We start from the raw sequence: 25,368 nt of genomic DNA, 5'->3' as shown, positions 1-25,368 counted from the left end.
ATAGAGATAGATAGATAGATAGAGAGAGAAAGAGAGAGAGAGAGAGGGGGGGGGGCGGAGGGAATAAGCAAGGACTTTCTGTGGTCGGTTTTCAAACAGCCGACGACAGTGCGCTCTAAAGTACGTACGGACGTGGTAGACCGCGCGAGGGAGAGCGAAGCCGGACGTATCCTCTCCTCCGCAGCATCGCTTCGGGGAGGATAAACGACCTGGCGCGCAAGATCGAGATTATACCGGCAGCGAAACCTCGACATTTGTACAGCCCCGATTTAACGGAGGAACACTCCCCTTTTTCCATCGACCAAATGCATTGTATAATCCCGGATATTCTCGACCGCGTGTGCACCAGTGAAATGCAAATAACTGTGTAAAAAATTTTATACCTACGTAAAATTGCAAAAAGGAAATAAAAACGAAAACGTTTTGTGTAAAATGTATTGGAATTAAAATAGATTAATCGTTGCTCAAAAACAAAATGGATATTAATAAAATATCGAGGCTTGCCACTGAATTTTGTATATTGTATAAATTTAAATAATGAATAAATACTCTCTCTTTCTCGGTTTATTTCAGAATTACAAAAAGTATTCATTTACATATCTAAATGTATACTTGGGAAATATAACAAAACAATAGTAAAAGGACCAGTTTAGAATTGCAAGTAAATCGAGTATCTTTATAGCGGCTAACCGGCGATAAACCCGGTGTATCACTCTTTGTTAGACCGAAAATTGCGAGCGGAGATCTTCCATTTCCTGAGCAAACGAGCCCTGGTGGGGGATTATACGAGCTATACGAGCAAAACCTCAACGTCGACATCAACTGCGAGCCCAGCTATGCGCGCGGCCGTTCCCGCTGTCGCCGTTTGTTCACGAAAGAAATTCAGGCTGCATGTCTGCTCCGCTTCGTGCTCGTGCTACGAAGTCTCCTCTTTAAGCGATCGGGCCGCGCACGTTTCGCGAGCACATTGGCCAAAGGCGTACTACACCTCGGGTACCGTTTCTCACGGCGTGCTATCGGCGTGCTTTTACAGAGCAGATGTGTATGTATGTATGTATGTATGTATGTACGCGCGGCGTTTATCGGGACCAACAATAAACTGTAGAATTTCCATCGTTACGACGCGCGACGCCCGGAACATGACGGTCCACGGGAGAGCGAAATATCGTGTTGCTGTGTTTAAATGAGGGTGTCGATTCTATCGCGGGACACGACTCGACATGACGCGACGGGACAAAGTGCTACAGCGGTTTAACGCTATGAGATTATCGCCAATATCTCGCTGAAGCACGACAACATTCAGTGACATTATTTCGGCGCAAAATTGTACATGTCAAGGGAATGCTTGTATTAATCAGAAAACAGAATAGAGTTAATTACATTCTCGATGATAAACGGAAAATTTTAATGCAGACTCATCGCGCGTATTCAGAAATTTCTATAACTTCTTTTACTTCTTTGAAAAAAGTTTTGACGAGTTTAATAATATCAATTTTTTACTGTGTACAAATAATCGAATTACATTTGACTATGTTTCTAATTTGCGATACATGCGATACATCCTGGTGGAAGAACAGTAATATATGGGCCGTTATTGTCCCAGCAGTATTACGTTTCACTGGGACATTAACGAAAAGGTCAATTGATGATTCTAGTGGCCCGGAAAGGTCGGACGGGCACAGTGTACGGTGACATTCTGTATAAAATATTTGCAGTATGTAATTTCAATAGCAAATCTGTGTCTCTTTAATGTTTAATTATAGACAAAAGTAAAATACTCAACTTTGTCTTTGAAAATGCAAATTTTTTTTCTAAATTTATGGCTTACACCAAAATTAGTATGCAATGGGAAACCATTTTGTAACTCGAACGGCATCGTTATTATCGTTATTATCTCTATTATGCAGTAGCAGGTCGTTCCGTTTATGACGTAAGATAAGCAAACAATCGTCGCTCTCACGCATTGCTAACTAACTTGTGCTACGTGTCGCTGAAACACGTGAGAATGATCACGCATGAAGTAGACATGAATAAAGAAACCTCTATACTTTCCCTTGATGCGAAGGATACTATCGTAGCAGAAGAGAATCCTCAATTTTCCAGAAATTTAAAATAAATCCGATTTCGTGATACACCAGTCTTTTCAGAAAATTAGATATATTTCATTCTATGTGTAATTAAATGCATTAAAATAAAAGATTAATTTTATTATGTAATTTATCCTTTTTTGTAAAGTTCTAAGTCTTTGTTAGAACAAAGATATTTTTCCTTTCTTATAAAATCGCTAATATTATTATAAACTAAAAATCTGTTAAATATTTATTGTTACTAAAATTTTCTAAACTCAAGATTTTGCTGTTACTCGGTTTAATCCCCACCCCCTAAAAAATAGCATTTTGAGTAACGACGTTTCACTTTCGTCTATAATTAAACTTTAAAGCGAGACGCAGGCTTCATGGACCAATAACTTCCTTGTAGGATAATGTCTCTTAACAGTAATTCAAGATCGTCACCGCCCACGCGTCTGCTACGCATCAGCATCGAAGTATGGCTGAATACGTAATTTCGTCGGGCGATAACCAGCCGGAAATAATCGGATTATATTCTTTTTTTGATTCTGTCAGTTTCGACCACAATTTATCGCAGTCATACAAATATTTACATAATTATATCGTCCTTTGTACTTTGCGTCAGTATGTATAACCGGGCGACATATACATCTGGCGTTTTTATTGGATACAAGAAATCGATGTGCAATTCATTGAAGACATTTGAACGAGCATAACTCGATAATAACATTTGTAAGAAACTCGTTAGTATGCGCTGTCGAGTTTATGAACTTTATACTAAGAACTACACATGATATTATTCGGTTCAAATGTCACTGCACAAATCGATGTACAAATCAAATGGAATAGACAATTATCGAATAAAAATAACTATTAGCAGCTTTTTAACAAATTAATTTACTTAAAATAAATTTAGCATTATAAAATTATTTTAGATAGTGCGCTTTAAATGTTGCTACAAACTGTTCTTAATTTGTAAACTTTCTATTTCAGAATTTATTACATGACCAAAAAATTAACAATAATTATCGAGATATTTTTATCTGGTGTCTGTTCTCTCTTTATTTAAACTGATATTAACTGATGTAAATATTTGGAAGACACAGATGCGGATGTTGCTCTTTGGAGAGAGAAAGAAAAAAAAGAAAAAACTAAAGAGACATTAAAAGTAGTTAAAATAATAAAAATATATAACGATAATTCACTAAATACTCCAAAATCCACAACTCGCAAACGCCACATGGATGGAAAAAACTCTCTATTTGCAGTGCAACTCACTCTCGCATATATGCACCAGTGCAAACTGCGCATAACACATATACTTTTAAACCATCCAATTTCACAAATTTATCCACAAACACACTAATTTCACGTTTTCAATAAGATATCTGCTTCACATGTCGAGATAATTCAACCAACTCCAGAGAAATTTTTCGAGAAACGAAACGCAGTTTCACGCGATGTTAACATAAATTTCGTGCGAGATGAAAAATCGCTCCGCTTTGCCGCGATCACCGGATTCCGTGACACCCCAAACAGATTCTTAGATCCTTACGGAGTCCATATACCCCTAATCCCTGTTCGTATTTCTCACGCGCGCTCGCGTACGCTTGGCGTACGTGCGCTCACACGTGTGCACGTACGCCGACTGGCCGCTGTTGTGCGCACGGCGAGTCGCGGCATCCACTCACGATCTCCACGCTCACGAGTCACCGGGAGACGTGCGTCGCATGTGCCGTTCGCCGTGAGCACCTCGGCGTGCTCGTCGTCTTCACCGTGTCGTCGTACTGACAACGTCGTAAGACCGCTCACCGACAAAAGATGGAGAGGGGGGGGGGGGAGAAACCGGTGGTAGAAACCGCAAAGGGGATTTCTACCGCAGCTACAATGGCAGCTACCCCCGCTTACGTAACCAATGCTCATGATATGCAAGGATATGAAGGATTGAGAAAGGGAGGGTTTCCCATTTCCCGTTCAGCTGAAAGCAAAAAGCTGCCTTGCAATAGCGACATCGGGATACGAGAAGCGGAGCATTGAACTTTTTTCCAATCTCGGACATTCCCCGTTATTCGCGAGCCATGCGAGCGGAGTGATCGATCGGATGCAATCGGCTGATGTAAATTTATCTTGTAGACAGATGGACATGTATGTTTTGAAAAATGAAATAAATTCAACACTGCGGTAGATAATATTTGATCGAAATATTGTGAATGTAAAGCTCAATGTTTTGAAATTGTTTATAAAAAAAAAGAAAAAGAAAAGAAAAGGGGAGAGAGAAAAAGATTTTCTTTTCGCTTTCGAGGAACTTCAAAGACGACGAAGGTATATTTCTCTTACGTTTTACAGACACGATCTAGTTTTCCTCGAAAATAGCTAGATAGTTCTATAAATAATGCTCACTGCGGCTGCTGTCGCATGATTCACTGAACACATCCGGCATGATGACTATAGATCATATTCGATCAATTTTCCTCTGCCGGGTCAACCGTGCACACGCAAGCAAACTGGCATGTAGTCAATTAAATAATAACTTTTCAGAAATTCGACTAATTTTTTGTATAATACTATAGAAATAATCTTAGTACTTCTCATTATTTTTTCATTTAGTAAAAAGTTATGAAAAATATATAATAAATTTAAATTTAAATTTGAACAAAAAATCGAACAGCAGTTATAAAAATAGTTTGAGAGATCTAAAGGGAGGGGGGGGGGTAAATTCTGATTCTAACAATTTATTTTATTATAAACTTAAATCTTTACTGTACCCGTTGCTACATATCAAGATCGTAATTACGATAATAATTGTTATTCGCACGATATTTTTAATTCTAGGTCACGAGATCATAGACCGTCACGAAGGCATCGGCAATGTTTGCAATAGTGATGGCGACGAAGGCCACGCGTTTATGTTTGCGTATTCAATAAGAACATTCGACGCAGCTGTACCGAGATAAATTACAACAGCAGCGATTATAGCAAAAACGTTTCTTCATTAGCCATTAAAGAGAATTGCTATTTCATATCTTTCATGAGACTAAAGTTACTCTATGAACTTGAAACCGGCGATATCTGCGGTCAAAAATAATCTGATCGGACACAATCTATTTTTGTACTTAGATCAATGCTTTTATTCACCACGGTGTATAATCTTTTATATTCTTTAACGTTAAGTCATACCTTAAAAGTAAAACTTACTTTTTAACCCATTAATTTAAAGTATTCAAAATATAATATATTTAGTCAATATTCTTTATGTTATTTGTATAATTATGAGAAATTTTCGACATTCGTGAATATCAAATCGTCAGAGATTTCCGCGGAAATATACGGAAATATGATTTTGACACGTTCCGGAGCACCGCTGAAATTTACGAAATCGCGAGGTATGAGATTCATCGTCGCGACGCAATATATATGTATATGCCGGCTGTGTGCTTATGTAACGAAACGGACGTGTGATTCGTCACACGTTAAAGTGACAACAGTGATATAGGCGCAGATAAGCAGCCGAAGAAGTTCAGGCGTCCCCGCAGTGATCTCGCGCGATCGCAATCTTAAACGATCCGAGTTAATTAGAGCTGGGGCGCGGAGTCCGTCCTAATTCGGTGTTTAATTAATCCGGCTATCGATGCGGCTAATCTCGCAAACGGCGGCTTTTATACGTATGAGCGTCACGTGCCCAGCCGAACAATGAGTCTATTATGGCAAATGGTGTTTCCTGGTAGCGACTATTGCACCTCATTGGAGCTTCGCTCATAACGGCGACGACAGTGGTTATTCGTCGAATATAATTTGTCAGATAAAAAAAAAACGAATCTTACGTAACATGAGAACGATCGGCATGACTCGCGCTGTCGCGTCTTATCTGCCTCAATTAATTTCTCCGAGCGATGAAGCGACAGATACCTATCTGAATTGAAATACGAGACATAAAAATCGAATTATACAATAAGTCGCAAACCGACTGCACTTTGTCGTTTGTAATTAGTCACAATGGAACGTTTCGGCCGAAGTACATGACATGAGTAACGCCATAAACCTGACTACGTGATACGAAAGTATAATAAATAAAGATATAGCGTGTATCGTGCGAATAGCTGATGGAAAACGTCAGACGAATAAAAGGTTAAACGGCTTGGGCAAAACTGTCTTCAATACGCCCGTTTTACATAGCAGCACTCCCGTGGATCCTCACGGTAAAAGTGAAGCGAGGAGAAAATCCGGGGAGCACGAGGGCTTAAAACAACCGAGATTTCCGTCAAGATTTCAACGATCTGTCGGCGGAGAGCGAGCTGAAGAGCGTCGGAGAGCCCTGGAGAACGGCGGAGAGAGAACGTGGGCACGACGCCCACGCCGTGCTGCGCGTACAAAAAGTTCGCAGGATATCCCCACGCGGAAAAGGAGCACACCGCTCGTCCTACGCGGACGCGCCGCGAGGTCGTTTGCACGAAGCGAGATTTGCACGTGCGCTCGTTTCTTCACGTGTGAACGCGGAGAAGATTCGAAGGGGGGGAAAAAAACTTGCCCCCCATCGACGATGATGACGATGACGACGATGACAGCGTGTCGGCGTGTCGGTCGTGCAAGGACGGCGGACAATGGAGCCGCGAGGAGGAAGAAGATCTGAGTTATGAGACGTCGCATAATTGCACGCCGATTGGTCCCGCCGTAGAATGCAATTTGTCTCCCGACCTAGCGGTGTGTATTTGCGAAAGTAATTAAGATGCACGCCGCAAGACGAGGTCGCATCGGCTTACAGTAACTGTTGATTGCGCTTGAGTTGCGTCATTCGAAAATGCTTTTACCTCGCGTGCTTTAATTAGTTGGGAATTTCGTTCAAGCGCACTGACACTTTCATTTCGATTGAAGCGCATTTCGCAAAGTACAATTGAACCAACCGTAATACAATGTGGACCGAAGAGAATCGTAGATACTCTAAGTACGAAAGAATAAATTTACATTAAAAAAATAAAAACTACATTCCTCTAAACATTTATATCTTATATATTCCAATATTTTTATATACGAAATGAAACAAAACATCGAAATATTATATATTATTACTATTTCTTTTTTTTTAATAATCGTGCCGTCTGGTAATATGTTGTTATGCAAAAATAGGTCTCTCTAAGTCGAAGACAAACGCGGCCATCGTTTCTGCGAGTTCCTTGCAAATCGCGGTATCTTCCCCGCGGTATCGTTCGCCGGTTGTTAAGTCGCTGTATCGCGCGTCATAAAGTCGAGCAGCAGCGTTTTCACGAACGTTATCGTCGCCACGTGGAGCAAAAGGTGCGTGCGAAGCCGAGTGTTATTATGGCTCGAGTTTTAATGGCTCCGTCGAGCTGCTCGCGTATCACCAGTGTGATACAACGACGGTGTCACGCAATCGTTCGGCAAATAATCCGCGTTACATTATGCGGAGTTAGCAAATCGCTTTATATTTTCTATCGACAGTCTAAACGAAATCCGTAGTTTTTAAATCAAAAGTGTATAAGTACTTTTAGTTAAGTTTTTTGAACTAACAAAATTATAAATTTTAATATCGTTGCTAAATAGCATATGTTTAGCATCTTTGCCTTAATAGACACTTGTTAATATCAGTATCATTAAATTGATTATCAATTTAATGTTATAATATCACTACTCTGGTTCAAGAACTACGTTTGAAGCACTGAAAGCAACGCGGTTTCAAAAATTAAAAAAAATATATAAAATAACACGTAAGAAATATTCATAAACACCAAGATTCTGCTGTGACCGTTAATTGGCTTACTCTCGATTTTAATTGTGTTAAATCCCTTTTCGTAATAATTTACGTTATTCACGATCTTTTTTTCCGATCGTCGGAGATGCCTGTTCAACTCGATGTCTCGAAGGTCGACGGAAAGGTAAACCAGAAGTTACAGCTTGTGGAGCCCAGGCGTAGTAGGTACTTGAAACGGCACTCTCCCACCGATCGGCCTCTAGCCGGTCAAGCAGCCACCCACTTTAGCCAACCACCCACGTGGGCACATAAGCAATGCGCACACAGTTCCGCCGTGTGTTTGCATTCCTTCCCCTACGATGTCGTCCGGCCGACCACTCCAGAGAACATACCAGCAGCGTGCGCGTACAAGAAGAAAAAAAAAACCGGAATGTCGCGAAGTCGCCATAGAAATTATTGCTTCCAGTTACTGCCGTCGCTACCAGAATATTTTTCAGCGAGCGAATGGCTTTCTCGCGTCTCCCCCTGGTACGTGTTACACAAATACGCGTGAACAAATGACCGCTGGTTTCCCTTAGCATAAATACTTCAGATAGTCACTGATGACAATGTCTGCGTGAAATATTAAAGAGCGCGATAAATTTTAACGTTTCTTGAAAAAAAAAAAGAATAGTACAGTAATGCGTTTTATGCGCAGGAAATGGATGTGTTAGAAATTTAACAGACTCGTCCCGAGAGGCGCATGAAATGGGAACGGAATCCTACAGAACTCTATTCCTAGAAGAATATACGAAGTGTATCAAAAGTTCTGTGGAGTGAAAAAAGCAACAAGTTTTCATGAAATTTTCTCTCAAAATTCCGTGATACCCTGCTCTTTCAAAACTTCTTCGTAGCTGGGGACATGAGTTTTATTAAATAGAAAGTGGATATGCACTTCCTCTAAACTTGACAACGTTACAAGGGTCTTTGTGCTTATCTTGCTTGAAGTTACACGAAAGATGTTCCAGAAATCTTACAAAATTGTTTCCAAGGAGGGCATCATATTGAATCCTATAAATCCTCTACAATCTTCCAAAGCCTTCCGTGATAGTCAATGACGCCAGCACGTCTTGCGCAGAACAGATCGTTACTCGATTCAGGACTCCCGAGAGCGCAAATAAACCGCCTATTAATTTTTCAAAATTAGTGCAAAACTTTTTTATCAAAATTTCGCGTAAAAATTCTGACACTTTCAATTTTGTAAAATTTTAAATTTAAACTTCACAAAAAAACTTTTGTTTCAGGACAAGCTTTATGAGCCCTGCACAGGGCGCTATAAAGAAACGATTGTAAAACGTTTCCACAACATCCGGTCGACTCGCAGGCGAATGATAAGCTCCGTCTCTTTCTTTAATCGACGAATCAAAGCCAACCGCTAATTAAAACAAGCATCAACGCGGAATGAATGGACGCCCGACAATGTAGGCAATCCCTTATCTTCGTAGTACTACGAAGTCTTTCCGTGTTTACTCTCGATAAGTCGTCGATCGATAAGAGATCGATAAGGAGTTTACGCCGATGCTGATCGTCTCACTGACCCACATACGCGTGCGCGCGCGCGCCCAAGTTGCGCGACGAATACACGTGGGACTCTTCATTGGGAATCATTTCAATTTCCGAGAAGTCTGAAAATACGCTTAAATCATTGTCGTATAATCGATTGTCAGCTAACCCATTTTAGCGCAAGCTAATAAAATATTATGATCTTCCTGTCTGAACCGTGTCAAATGTGTATAATCTTTCGATTAACTGGACACTAAAATTAAACTAGTTGCAGAATAATAGAATGGCACTTGCACCAGAATGTGGTGAGATTGTATTTAGAAAAAGCAACATTGCAATTTTTCATAAGATTCTTTAATATAATTACTTTCTATTTTATTTCCAATAAATCTAAATGTATAAACCAATAATATTAAAGAGTCTTGTAACAGTTGCAAAATTGCATTTACTGTTGAAAACAGTTATGTAGCCAATTTAATAAACAGCTAGTAATGTGATAAAAATAGTAAAGCTGAAGAACAGAAGGATGTCTTGTAACGCTATATGACTGTAAAATTATGGAATGTATGCCGTACTTCAAGGCACTCCACTTTTCATCACCGTTCTAAAACACTCATCAATGCGAGAGCACTTTGTTCCAGCAGGTTGGAGTGTCTTGAATATATATGCGATATCGAAAGACCAAATAAAAAGAGGTTTCAATTGCACTTGACGGCCAACGAATTGTCGGACTACCAGCCACAAAGATGCTTTTACCGAAAGACCAACTTACCGAATACTATCTATACTTGACACCATTATATACGTTAGCTCGCTATGACATTTATGTTTAACATTGACGTGTTTTAATAATTTTTCAATGTACATTACACTATTATATCATATAAAAAAATATGTTGCTTTGTATTATGTTAGAACTTTTAGTAGACATATTCAGTGTGAAAGATGCTTAAGATCGGACCGACGTAGGATGAGATTGGTGGGCGAACAAGGGAAGGTGAGGAAGGACGAAGGGATAAGGCCAGTTGAGGTTATTCGCCGATGGTTGTGGTAGCCACAGTTTCAAGGTCGCCGAGATCACAGCGAGGACGTAATCGCTGGACTAATCAAAAACGCGTACCGTCGTATTATGCTATTATTTGGAAAATATTTTCGATACATTATCTACTTTTTATATTATTCCGATTCATATGTATATGCTTTGAGAGCTGTATAAATATATGAGATTAAATCCAATTAATTTAGTGAACAAATAAAGTGCATTGTAAACTACAAAAAAGTGTTATTTTAATTTTTAAATCTTTCTTCATGTATTTTGATGCCTTCTGATTCTCCTAACATATTAGTGCGAATAATAGTATGCATAGAGAAAATCTGTGTAGGAAATTACCGTTAAATTCTTCCAATAAAGCTTATCGTAATCCTGTTGCTAATCATTCCACTAAATAAGTAGCATATCAGTAATCGCGTAAGATTTTCTCTCTGCATAAAATACGCATCGGAATCATATGGAGAATTTCTCGCATCAGATATTACGCGATAATGTCCAGACTGTGTGCCGCAAGACACGGGAACCTAACCGAGTGTTACTTAAAAATCACTTAACACCATACAGATATACAAGTTTGAAATATTTGCATATACGCGATCCGAACGGTCCATTCGCCGTTTCTCATCTTCGGCTGTGAAGAACGGGGTTGAAGCGGATGCGCGCGGAACAACGCCAATTTAATGATCTAATATTATAGTTGACAGTCAAGAAGAGAGGAGGAGGAGGGATAAAATTAGCATAACTGGCTGAGAAAGGCGAAAATGAAAGTGGACGAATCGCGTCGCGTCGCTGAGCGTCGCGCAGCAAACGAGCTTCGTTACTTTGCGCCATGCAGGATCGCGCGCCGGATATCGTGTCTCTTCTTAATTGGCGGGATGAACGAGCCGAAGGGATTCTCGGCATAAAATTTCTCGCCTTTAGCCGCGGATCATTACGGCGAAACACGCGGCGATTAATTATTTTTTTTGAAAATACACCGTCCTGCTACACCTCCTCGTCATCGTGATATTATTTATGGCGCGCTGCACGTGCGAAAAGGTTTGCTAGAACAGCCAGAATATAAAAAACTTGGAAATACACATCCGGATAGCAAAATATAATTTCCGTGCACCATATTATTACACCAAAAGTTATAAATAGCCTGGAAAAATCTTGCATCCAATAAAACCTTCGCGAAGGGAAGGCTCCAAGTATATAGATCTTTGATGAACTCAGAGCATGCAATTTCTAACACAGCCGGCATGTTTACTTGCATTCATTTCCTCTCACAGACATGACGATTCGCGTATATACGTGTTCGCGCACGCGAGAAATCCCCCTGTAACATAATAGCAGTAAGTAAACGATAATGACAAGAGATAATTCCCATCGTGCTGTTACAGACGAGACCGCGCTTAACCGGAGTACACACGACTTAATTGTACGCATCTCGGCTTAATACATGCAAATACCTCGCTTGTAATTATGCGCGCGCGAGCCGACGCCGCGCCGCGCCGCGCCGCGCCGCGGCATCGGATGCGCGCCGGCACGACGTCGATCATTAGCCGTCATAAAAGTTCACAGCGCCTCAAATCGCCGCCGCTTGATTTACTAGCGTTAAATACCGGCTTACGCCCGACAGTCGTAAAATCCCGAAGAGGGCGGTTGACGACTTCTTCGACGACGCAAGGTGGCTGAGAGTTAGGCGCGCCCACGCGCGCCTCTTCCCTTTTGTACGAGCGCTTCCATCCTGCCGGGCGCCGTCCGTCGATTCGTAAGCGCGATAAAGTACCGTAGAGTTGGAAGGCGAAAAGAATCCCAACGGCGGCGTGTAGAAAAAGGCAGACACACCGCCGCGCATACCGCGGCGGCATGACTTTCTCTTCCGCCTGGTGTTAAGTACCGCGCGCCGACCGCGCGACGGAACAAACGGCGGTGCTATCACCCTCGGCGGGTTCCCTCGGGATCGTAGAAACTTCGTACGCAATTTTATGTCGTCGTAGCACCGCTTAAGTGCGGAATCTTAGTGGTCTCGTTGAACTGCGGTTTGAGCCAGAGCAAGTTCCGAGCTGTTAATTAAGCCGACGAGCTTAATTATCGCTCCAACCATTTTGACAATTAATTTTGTGTTTTGTATTAAATTAAAATTAAAATAAAGCAAATTCAAAACGCATATTGAAAAATACGAGTACTATAATCATGGTACAGCATGAATTTTAAAATAATTATTTTTAAAGCGACTACTAAAATTTATTTTATCAATCCTCTTAGAAATCTGTTACTGTTAAGTCTGTCTACAAGCTCATGGTTTAATTCCAGGTCTTTCTCTCTCTCTCTTTCTCTCTCCTCTACACTGTTGTTGCAGTGAATAGTTGTTAAAGCGAAGAGTACAGCAATTACACATAATAGCCTGTGATTATGTAAAATCATTTCAATAGCCTTTATGAAATGTTATATACACGTTAGTAATTACGCATGCATTATGATACAATTTAGTTTCGAAATTTACAACGTTATTGTTCTTGTACGCATTTACAAGAGAGCCTGAAACATATGTATTGTTCGGAGGGGAATCAAATTCTCTGGTGGCGATATGTAGTCATGTAATGCCCAGCCGATTTTCTTACTCGAAGGACCAGAGGGGGAGGGGGTGTTAAGCCCCCTCAAAAGGCTAATAGCAATGCGTTATGCACAAGGCGATAAGTTAGCACGCGCAAGCAAAAGCTAAGTGATAACAGTAAAAGCGGAAAGCGTAAGCGACTCACCTCCTGGCACGTGCCTCAGCTTCCTCGTCCAGTAGATTCCGGGGCTGACCACGAGTGCGGGTGTAAAGCAGGTGGCTAGCCGGCCGGTGAAAATAAAGAGGCAGCAGGCAAGAGCGTGAGCAAGGCAAGCAGCAAAAAGAACATGCACCAATGCAAAAACGGTGGATCACTCGGAGTAGCGTGCCCGAGGACTGCTCGTCGATCAGTGGTGAGACGGTCCTGCAACGATCGTCGCCGACGAGAGTATTCCGTTCTCTTTTCAATTGCTCCCGTCGGTGGATGAGCAATGGCAGCATCGATCAGTGAGTCGCATGATTTATCAATTTTGGTACCGATCGCGATCCACCGACGTTTCGCACGGAGCGCAAATAATAGTAGTAACAATCAATTCAATTCAACACCGCGCGATATTACAGTTATGAGACTTAATTAAGCAATTACGATTAGACGCAGCAACGAAACAAAATGCAGTAAAACATCAACTTAACAACAATCTACAATACATATATACAAGGGGGCCGCGCCAAACATGTATATATGCCCGAGTGCAAGGGGTGTTACAAACGCGAATTTTGTGTCGCCTACACCTCGATTTATCGACAATTGTAATTCATCGGTGTCATACATACATGGCGATATTCGCGCAAAAAGAGATAAGTTTCAACGAGTAACAGAGCCGCATTGAAACCCCTGCAGTTCGAGGGAACGGTTCACTAATACTTGGAATATATCGCTAATTTAGCAAGCCGACAACGCAGGCCGGCGCGACGTCGCGTTCGTGGAATTCTATGGAGGCGTGGGTTAACTTTGCGATAGCCACCCCGACATTAACAAATTAACCGAGAGAGGAATTGCTGATAAATGGCAAAATATTTCTACGAACCAACAGCAGATTCCTCTTGCTGTACGTCATACTTTTATAAAATGTCTAGACATCGATAAGTGATTTAGGAGCGAAAGTTAAGATGTATATTCAACTCTTTGGTTCACAAGGTTACTTAAATGTCCGCAATTAATGTCAATTGAACCGTGGGAAACATTATTAACGTAAAGAAAATGGCGTTATCTACGAAAAAATATTATCACGACAAAGTGCCTGTTTCATGTATAATTAAAAAAAAGGGGGAGAAAAAATTGACATCTGACTATCAATTTGTTTTACTCCAATCTGATATAATCACAATTTTGTATTATTATTCCTGATATCATAGCACGCATTTTATAATAAAATTATCCATGGAACAGGCGGACATCAACGACTAGCAATGACAGATCATCAAGACGAAAAACAGCTCTTAAGTAATATTTGATTAAATATACGAGGCAATTGAAATGCATGAAAATAATCATTTCACAAAAAGCAATTTTCCACGGTCATGTTTATCTCCGTTATATCTCGCATCCAGATAAATCCTTGTTTGTCGTGAAATATATCGCAAACTAAATTCTTAACTATACCGAACGTCTCTCGGGTCCACATCCAGTTTCACCCTCGGCCTCGGACGAGTCTCTACGCAATCTATCACGGAGCGGCGAAAGAGTCGAACGGCCACGCACAGGCGCGCACAATCTCCATCGACCTTGAAGGTTCCCTCTTTCTCTCCTAAATCCATCCGTTCCGCTCGCGGACGTACAGCGTGACAGGCGGCGTGAATCCTCGCGCCCGCCGACACTTGTAAACGCGAGTTTAAGAGCGGCGCGCGAGGCGGAGCCGGGAGAAAGAGAGCCACGCCGAGGGGACACAAAGTGGCCAGCGGTGTTCGCGGTGTAACGGCCGCGCTGGTTACCGGTTTGTCGCGCGAGAATGCCTACCGTGAGTCACGAACACACGTGCACGTCGCGCCGCACGTCGTGTGCATCGCGCGTGCATCGGCGGCCGCGCCGCTCTGAGGCGGATCGCCCACGCACGCGGCGGCGACTCGAGCGTGCAGGCGCGAAATGCAGGCCCCCTAATCGTTGCGCGCGTGCATGCGTGAGTGCGTGCGTGCGTCCGTCGAGTCGCGAGTGATCGATCATCGTGATTATCGACGCGGCGGTGGGATCACCGATGACGACGGAGCGAGTTGTGTTCCCTTCCGGGGCTGGAAATAGGGTTGGGATTAAGATAAACGATGCTGTTTGGGGACGTTGCGGTCATTATTTTTGCAGCCCGCAAGATGCATCATCAGGATATTCTATTAAAATCTATTAAAATATAGAAATTGCAAGTTTCTGTCATGCGCAACATAAACATACCCATTATCTATAATTATTAGGAATATAATATGAATATAACATCAGTGATAATAAGAAATCGGACACATTGTATGGATGTGTGGACGCAAGTTGGTATTCGAGCTACTCGAATGTCTTTCTCTAAAACAGAACTTAACAATGACTCTACAGTTATAAATTAAGTTTACACGTATAAGAAGTGACATTGTAAGGGAGAATTATCATTCTATTACATCTAAAATTACTGTTTATACTCTGTTTACGATCGTCTTAACGCCAGCAAATGTCATTACCACTTCTGGATAATACAACAATTACATTACGCGTGTACTGCGGCAGACTTGCAATAAAATACTTCTGTATCGGCTTAGGTGGAATAGTATCTTAATATTTATGAGCGTATAGCGCTACCTATCACACTCTGGGGAGGAGGGCGCTTCTTTCTCCTCTCTTGCTCTCATCTGGAGTCTCACTCGTACCTGGTAGAAACTCGCGGAAGCCCTATCGCGATCAGCGTTGCGTCGGTCCGAGCTGAGCGTGACTCGTAATGAAAGTTTGCAATTAGCGTCCTATGGCGCTCCAAGGAGTCATGGATAATAAGGAGCCCGACCTGACTAACCATTTGTTAAGATCTTTTAAATAACAGCCTGCGTGTAGCTCGAGGTGAGACAGGTCGGTGTAACGTTATCACGCATATTTATCGTAAATAAAATCTAGACAAGTAAACAAAACAACGAAACTTCTGAGTTCATCCCGCTTGATCTCGAAGTAATTTGAAAAAATTTTTATCGAACCTCTTTTTCTACCACATTTCAGCAGACTTTTATGTAATTAAATAAATTGCAATTTCAAAATTATGCTTCAGTGAAAAATTAATTTAAAAAAATTAAAAAGTGTAATGTTATAATATTACAGAACGACGTTATTAAAGATATCCTTTCGCAGCACCAGAGCACGAGTACGCGGCCAAGACAGACAGATTACAAAACAATTTAATACGATTAGACTATCCGACGGGCATTTTGGGAGCGGCGCTGTCAGTCAGCTGTCAAATTCCTTTGCCACCAATAGTACTTTGCAGGAGCAAGTCAAAGCGATCCATCGGGCAGTTTCCAGCTGTCTGATTTATTCACACGGCAATTCGCATATATTCTTCTCCCAGCGAATATCTTTTGCAAATATCGACATTCGTAGTGAAGCATTGCTAAATATTATCGCCAGTAATCTACTGTTTTATTTCGTCTTCGAAATGGAGTGATATATTTTACTTTTGCTTTTTTCAATTATTTATTGCACTATCATTCCTAAATTACACGAATGTGTGCGATGTATAGATAGTATTGTATATGTATGTCCGCACTGTATATTGAGCTTGTGTGCCCTTGGATTCGCTAAGCCCAAAGGACTGTGCGGATCATCCCTGCGAGAATCTATTTTAAAGTTATATCTATATCAATCAACCGTGGAAATACAGAAACAATTGAGTATAAACTAAATTATATAAAATAAGAGATTCATTAAAATAGATAATTGAATCTTTTCTTCGCGCCAAAATTGAACAAATGTGACTTCTCGATAAAATCATTCTATAGCGTATACCTTTCTTAGAGAACTCGCTTTGAAGAAGAAAACCATAGAAAACCTGGAAAGTTATTTTGAACTGAAGTTATCGGTAAAACTCCTGAAACGATCCAGGAAAAGCTCTCACCGGACGTTTCTCCTCGTTTAATCGTTTAACGACCGGCAGACGTCTCTGTAGAAAAGTTAACTGCGGGCTCGAAACAAAAAGCTCCGAAGTACTGCTTAAAGGTGATCGATAAAATGCGAGAATGGTCGACACCGAGCGTTTCCACGCGATTCAGAACACTACTTCAATATCCGTTTTTTAATGGCGACAATAATTAGTGCACACAATAGTAGAATTAAAATGGAAAAAGTCTGCCAAACGGAAAACCAAAAAAATGCCACTTTTAAAAATTATACTCGCAGTCATTTCTCTAACATGTTTACAGGAATTAATCGTTCTAAAAAGATTATACAAAATGATAATAAATTCGGCGAGTCGAGAAGAATACGTAAAAAGTGGAAAAGGAATGAGTCACGGGTCAGTCACGTGTTTGACACAGAGAAAAAAAAAAGAAATGCCATGGGATCACGGGCGTATTTTTTTTTCGTCGTGCCGGACCACGCGATTCGATGTTCCAAAGTGTTAATAATGCTAATGCATTGACCTCGAGTGAAGCGTACTGGCGAGGCACATCAATATTCATTAGCATGGTTCGTCGTGCGCGCCGAATAATTGCGTTCGGACCGCCCGGCGTCGTAACCCATAAACCCACAATACGCACAAACGTGTCATTGCGTTTTACACACGTAATATAATGTGCGTGCTCCGCGTCTCGGTCCACCGAAAGGATCCTCTTTTGCCATCATGTGTATTTACACACCTACATTCCGCCCTTTGTCCCGATATATCATGACGCCTAATTAATGACGAATATCAGGCTCGTTGAAGTAAAGCTCCGCAATACTCGTATCAATAAAATCCAATAGCAAACACATTCGCCATGACGAGGCTCGTAAATCCTCGAAATGACTGTCGGAATCCGGGACATTATCTAAATACGTCGGGAACAATCGGTAATCCAAATTGCACAGTTCCAGAACTTTCGAAAGTTAATGGCTATTAGAACGAATAGCTCCTGTGTTCAAAAGAAGAGAGATAATATAAATTAATCTTTAATAAATCTTTTCTCTTTCACTCTTTCCACGAGAAGTAGTTGATAATATTAATTAAAATTAAAAAATTATTAGCTTTGATTACACAAATGTAATTACTAATTTGTTAGTTCACTTTCCTGATAAATAAAAGATATCATAAGTTTGTTATCTAAGAAAAAGGAACCTTAACGCGGTCGTCGTCACAAAAAGAGCCATTAATTACGATCAAACTGACCTCTTGGTCGACGGCGCATTCATTCAGAGGATCAAATTAACAAAGACAACATTATCAAAGCGGACAGGTTAGCACTTGTCGGTCACATTACAATTACAAAACCGGCTCGAGCTGCAGGAATGAGGCTTTAAAGCGCCGAAGAAGCGCCGAAATCGCTTGATACGCCCACTCTACGCCGCCTTCGTTATAATTTATTCTGCGATCGTAATTATCTTCCCTCTTGACAACCTCGCCGTAAAGTGAATCTCGAAATTCCATAGTCCGGTTTTCGTTCAAAGCGAGACACTTCGTTGTCGAGCATGGCGAATCAATTTTATGCAAGTCGTTTACGAGGCTCCTTACGGGCGAGCCGGGCGAGGACGATTTTAACATGAAAAGAGAGAAGAGAAGGAAGAAAAAGAGAGAGAGAGAGAGAGAGAGAGAGAAAGAGAACCCATGAAACATTAGTGCTGCTAATCCAGAATTAACTCTGCAAAAACCCCTAAGTCTTTGCTGGTTTCCCGGGTTCATTCATAGAAACAGAAGACACTATATTGCAGCGTGGAAATTCGGATGAAAACCCAAGAGATTTTACAGCTGCGCTTTACTACTTCTCCGTTTGAACTACGAATAATCGCTTATGCGCGGATGAGGATTTGTCGTCCGGCCACATATACGACATGACCGCAGTTAATATTATGATTTTGAAATTATCTTGAATCAAAGAGCTCAAATATTTTATCTATAAATGATTCTTATATTTTCTCACTTTTATGTAAGAATATAATGTGAGTATTTCTACCATATTTATTATGCACATATTACAATTATATTCAATATATTAGACAGCTCAAAAAGAAAGAGCTTAAAGTAAAAATAATCATCAAAAATGTATTTTACAAATAGTAAAAGAAACGCTGACTTGTAACTGAAAACCAATGATGGATGTAGCCGAGTTGGAGTAAAGCGACTAGTCTTTTCTGCTTTTTCACTTTCCTCGCGCACGCTTTTTGTAGTTGGCCGACCGGTGCGCCCGACTTTCCTGACTTTTCCCATTTCCTCGCTCGAGGCATCTGACTTTCGCGTATTATAGAGCGTAACCCAGGAAAGTCCGACTGTTCGCGAAACTCCGTCCTTTCCGCAGCGGCCGCAAAATCCTGCGGCAGCAAACGCCTAGGAATTTGGAACGACCGCTTACGTCACGCGGTCAACGGAACGATGACGTAGACACTAAATTCGGCAAAGGGTCCTCTTGGCGAAGGAACAATTATTAGAAGTCGTAAAACTGGTTTTTCGAAATCGCCTTGGCGCCGGGCGGCAGCAAGCCCGCTTGCATTCGCATATTTAATTCACGATATTGTGTAGTGTCGTAATCTATCAGACACGCTTGGTTTCATTCAATATTCCATTCCTCCGTTGGCGTAAATAACACCGATGTCGGAACTTATGCAAATGCAGGGTATATACGTTACGTATGCAGTAACTTTATTCCCTCACAAACTGCATGTTACAATTAACTCCGCAAATTCGCAGCAACGTCTACATATCAATGAAATATATTTTAAATAAGCACTTGGGAAAACTAAATATCAAATTTATTAACTATAAAACAATTATCACTTTCAGTTTATCGATTGCTTCATGATTTATATAATTTGATTTATATAATTAAATGATACTTGTTACAATAAATGCTTATGTAAAATAATGTAAAATTATAAAAATACGTGTGCATATATTTAAAAGAATATTATTCAAAAGTATAGCTTTCAATGATTTGTCTTGTTAACTCGTATCATCCGCAAACTGACTGATAGTCTTATTAAACTGTATCGCAACAATCTTGTTGATCGCATATCGTTTCGAACATTTGATGACGAACATGATACGCATGTCTATCTGGGATGCGCATTTCTGCGACGAGATTCTTGGAAAGACTATTTCGGCACTTTTGTGAATTTCGGAAGATGACCTTGGCGAGTCATGGTGCTGTGTTTCTTGAGCTTCTTTTCCAGAGAAGAAACGAAAGAATTCACGTAACTATGCCGCCGCGTTTAATTGAGTGGACGATTGCGAAAAAACGAGAAGCAAATAAAAAATTCGCCGGATAAAGGAACACGCTCGAGGATCGCCCTCAGATGAATGAATCGGTCTCCATTCTCGGTGATTTGCGCTTCACCTCATTTGCATGCCAATTAATTGGCCACAATTACCGAGGAATTTATGACGCCATGGATGTTCCTGTCACTATAATCCTCGACGGGACACACCCATTTCCATCTCGTTCATCCGTCGAATATTGCCGGTGAAAAATTCCTAGCGTTTCTATGATAATCTTCGGCAGCTTGCAATTTGTTCAACAAGCTAAGAAACTTCGAAGAAATTACCTCTTTTTCTCTCCGTGACAGAAATTTTCTCGCTCTTTAAGCAACGACAGAAATTTATACTGCCGGTACTTGTTAATGATCGTGTCGGTATACAATTTGCATCGTTTAATTAACTATTAAGAGATCTACTTTTCTTTCATCTTCGTTATTAAAGTTTAAATATTGCTTAAGCTCCATTTGCATGTTTTTCCATTAAATTTCTTGCTGGTTTATTTTGCCTAAACTCATTTGACTTTCAAATATTCTCAATTTTTCGTTAATCCTTATCTACATTAGTTTCTACTATATACCGTTTCTGTATTTCAAAAATTAAATATAACAAATCTTTAAGGATCTACGTCACTCCTCGTTGTATGTTCACACGCATCTTTGCATTTGACAGTCCAAGGCCGAGTGTCACTTAATACTCGTGCTGCTTATTGAAACAAATTGCCATCTACAATAGAAATAAGTAGAAGACCCAGCACCATTTTAGCACAGAGGCTCTCAATGTCTTTGTGCTGCGCCATTAGCTTATGCTAATTACGGAGATAAACATCGTTTTAAAAAACATTACCATTTAAATATATATACAATACTTAAAAAAATTAACCTTTAAACATTTTTTTCTCGAAATTTATAATTTTCTCTTCAACTTTCGTCTAAGCGCAAGATTCATTTCATCGATATACTAGTATACTAGTATACAAAGGTGAACTTGAACGTTTAGCGAAGCACTTAAATGCATGACGTAAAGTAAACTATCAAGAATCAATACATTTTACACAATGCTCAAATATAGTTTTCTTCATTTCCTAGGAAGATAAAACCGTGAGGTATCCGGTCAGTAATGAAACTGGAGTTATCGATTTATTTGCAAAGCGAGGATAACGTGTGGCAATCAACGCTGCTCTCTATTTTTGCCATTGCGTGCGCATATGGGCAAAGAGCCTATCTTCTTTTTCTCTTCGTAACTGGCACAACGCCAGGGATACTTTATCGAGGTTCTATCTGGCTCGCGCACAATGTGTATTCGAAATGAAAATTCCAATACTACAATCCAACACTAAAGAGAACTGAAACGTATCCAGTTCGCGCAATCTCGTCGATCTCTAATTCTTCAGGCGAGATTGAAAAAATCGTAGAATATAACGTCGCAGTCACGTTAAAAGAAAATCTAACGTCGCTCGCCGCATGCAAAAGCGGCACTCTTCGACGCGCAAACAGTACCGTACCTGTCACGGGCCGTTATCTAATCGAGCCTTATCGCCCCCTTCCCCCTTCCTTTGCCGTTTCTTATTCAAACATGACCTCTCTAGAATCGCGAGTCGCTACATAAAAATTACGCTCAGTCTTGCGACACTGTGTTCTCTAGTCTCGTAGGGCGTATAATGCAAAATAAACGTTCGTGATATGCGATAGTAGTCACGCACGAGATTCTCATTCGATGTACACTTTTGTTCCGAGATTGCTTTGAAAATGTCGAGATTCCTAGTCTCGTCTCTACTGTCGAAGGCAATAGTGATATAGCAATCTTCGTTTATTGTCTTCATAGATTTGTAAGATAAACAAGCAACTCGAAAGATTGTATGTTATCAATACTTTTCTCTGATATTGATAAAATACGCGCCGCTAGATTACTTTTTATGCTAAATATCGCGATAAGTACATTTAATGTTGTAGATTGTAGTAGTGTGTAGTAAGAAATACAATAATTACAAAGCAGAATATTGCAAGATCTCATTGCTATCGTTGAATATAACCTTGCAATAAAAAAATTACAGAAAACTGTAATTCTCTGGCAAATTAAAATAAATCACGCCTGTATATTTCTATAATTTAACTAATTCATATGCTGCGATTGGGATCTTCAAAGAAGCACAAAATTTATTGAATTTGTGCGATACACGAGGAAGTTTAAACTTTAAACAAAGAATTCGTCCCTCGCAATATATATTTTGCAATCTTATCACTTGATAAATCCGTGATAATTCTAGCTACTTGGATCAATCTTAATACTTCCGTCGCAATCTCGGACGCTGTTAATATCGGGAAATCACGTTGCCATTTCACCGGACGAGATCGCGATGTTCCTCGCATAACACACGACAGCTCTCGGAGCACTCTAAACCCAAACTATTCCGCCGCATGCGGCTCTTCAGCCGGTGTTGAGCAACAATCGTTGTGGCAGAAAACCGGGTCTTGCTTCCCGCGTAAACCATCGCGAGAGTGCATCCCAGCCGCCGCCGCCGCCGCCGCCGCCGCCGCCGCCGCCACCGCCTCCGAGGAAGAGAGACGTCAGGAATTTCTCTTCCTCGCTAGAGCTATATACATACGCGCTTCGCGCGGCGAATTTAGAACGCAACAAGAAGAAATCGCGACGGGCGACATGGGGAAGGAAGGGAGCGGCGGGAAAGACGGCAGAGCGGTCGGCAAAAGACAGAGAAATCGAGGGAAGAAGGAGCGCCATTTTGATACATAACAGACATTTGCCCTGCCGGAGCATTTGCACGTCCAACGGCTGCAACGCTGGCAAGAATTTGCATGGCACAAATATGAAAAAGATATAATGTGGCACACGTTTTCTGTAATGCATATTTTGATGTAAATACAAATTTGCTATTTATTTAGAAAACCCTGTTTCTTGTGGATTCTACGGTAGTACAGGTTTTAGTACATATAATGTTTCTGAAACGCTTATGTCTGTAATAATAATAAATAATTTAATTAGAGTCTAAATGCAATGGATGCAGATAAATTCATTTTTATATCCTTAATTTGCCTAGAATATAATCAAGAACTTAAAGTACGCCGAAAATCATACATGTAGTAAATATAGGTATAATTTAAATAAATAAAATATTCATATAATCAATTCCTATATGTGATACACAATTTGTCATGTATTATTCAACGGAGTGTCTATCTAACGTGTATTTATTTAAGAGGTAATCTTGAAATATGTGTTTAGATCGGCGAAGTTCTCGTTTTATAACAGCACATCGCGATTACCACTATCCTTATCAACTGTAATCGCACATCGGTACAAGGATCAACATCAAGACTGACGCGTTGAGAACCTGAACATCAAAGAGGATCTATCCGGACACTACGGTTGTGTTCTCTCTTTGGAGCCTGTTAAGAACCCCGAGGATTACCTTGAGCGGGGCGGGATTAATCCGCGATTCAAGATCGTCAGTCAAGAATGGAACGGACACCGTGATTTAAATATCTAAAGCACATATCGCGGAGAAGACACATGTGGAAGAGGGGACAAAAAGAAATGAGGCGGCAGGACATACCACGAGAGGAGAAAGAGAGAAAAGAACCGCATATGCAATACGAGTACCTCATTGGTAGAGCCGTGACCGTTCATCTTGCCGTCACCTCTGGTATCCCATTACTGGTCTGCGGCGAAACACTCCGAGGATCGTTCACCTCCCTGCATCGGTTCTCGAAAATGGCGCATCTCGTCCTTGGCACGCGCTCGCGTGCGCGCACGCGCGCGTTTCCGCGAGGACTCTCGATTTTCGGGTGTACGCCAAGGTCGCCGTTAGCACCAGGGGTCGACGACCCACGACGAAGATTTGCATCGATCCAAGGGGTAACGAGAGATCGATCGCAATGACGACCGGTTGTCCGACGCAGGCGACTTATCTCCTTTACGAGCAGAAGAATGCGAAGTGGACGAGAAACCGTTGTCTCGAGTTGTATGTACTGTCCGCGATCTCTTTCAACAGCGTCTACCGCAAATCTTGGGATACTATTCGATATACCGATCGATCAACATCACGGACCACTCGCCGAAAAGTGCACTCAAGCGCCTAGACGTACGCTCAGAGTTTATTTACATCAAGTAAAATCGTGATCTTTGATCCTCCGGATCACCACTGATTTATGTTCACGTTCACATCGCTCCGACAAATTAGAAGAATTGCAAGCGCCAAACAGATCTCTTGTCAGCATCTCGTCATCTCGGATCGTTCGCGTGAAATCGCTTCAAGGACGAGTTTCGGCGCGCCCGCGTCTTTCGGAGCCGGTTTCTCGCCGGTCGTGTGCCAGGCCGTGTCTCGTCGCAGGGCCGAAACGAAGTGAGAACCGCGCTGCAACGGCGAATCGATCTTTCCCACGTCCTTCGCGTCGGAGCGCTCTTCGCGGACTGGAGAGCGCCACGGCGCGCGTGCACGGAGTCCATCGCTATCGCCGCAGGTAGAGACCCCACCAAATACGCTGCTTGAAAATTCGTTGCCGCGAATTAATAACCCGTTTCTCTCGTGTACGCGAGACACGACGTCGCGGCGTGCGCGGGCGGTCCTACGTTAACATGCCAATCTCCATAAAACATGCCGGAGAAACGGATTTCTGAAACTTCGACACTGGCAATCATTGGCAATTAAAAGTGAAATTTTCGAGGCTCTTAAACTTTGTATATTTTTGATAAACTTTACTTGAATATAAAATGTTAAAAATATTCTTTAAGTGTTCCAAAATAGAAAAATTTATATATAATATATTTTATTTAAAAGAAGAAAATAGTTTTACATGTGTATGAGAGAAGCAAAGTCTTGATAATATTTTAAGAATGAGTAAAGAACTGGACACATTTTAACTTAAAATTATTCTACATGCAAACAAGAAAGTATTATGCAAACAATTCTCTTATAAATTTTTACTAAATTGTGACAGTTTTACCGGGCCAAAATACTCATATTGAAAATTAATTTGTGTGAAAACGTTTTTCTA

General features: G+C 41.0%; 1 protein-coding gene across 8 annotated transcripts in view; it reads right to left on the bottom strand.

The window, feature by feature from the left end:
• The window catches only part of LOC105839835 (tensin-3), a 210,080-nt gene that overhangs the window by 87,601 nt on the left and 97,111 nt on the right, over positions 1-25,368 (bottom strand). Inside the window, exon 1 of one of the 8 annotated variants that reach the window (XM_036285559.1) lies at positions 23,975-24,785. The exons of 6 other annotated variants lie outside the window; for them this stretch is intronic. In XM_036285559.1, coding sequence (XP_036141452.1) covers positions 23,975-24,001 — 27 coding nt within the window. In that variant the 5' untranslated portion in view covers positions 24,002-24,785. Of the gene's footprint in view, positions 1-3,347; positions 3,728-23,974; positions 24,786-25,368 lie in introns of those variants that run through there. One more of the 8 variants, XM_012686410.3, reaches the window with a different exon arrangement.

Source organism: Monomorium pharaonis, chromosome 4, assembly GCF_013373865.1.
Source record: "Monomorium pharaonis isolate MP-MQ-018 chromosome 4, ASM1337386v2, whole genome shotgun sequence".
NCBI classification, from domain to species: Eukaryota; Metazoa; Arthropoda; class Insecta; order Hymenoptera; family Formicidae; genus Monomorium; species Monomorium pharaonis.
The sequence above is the reverse complement of the archived record's forward strand: the minus strand, read 5'-3'. Positions and strand labels throughout refer to the sequence as shown.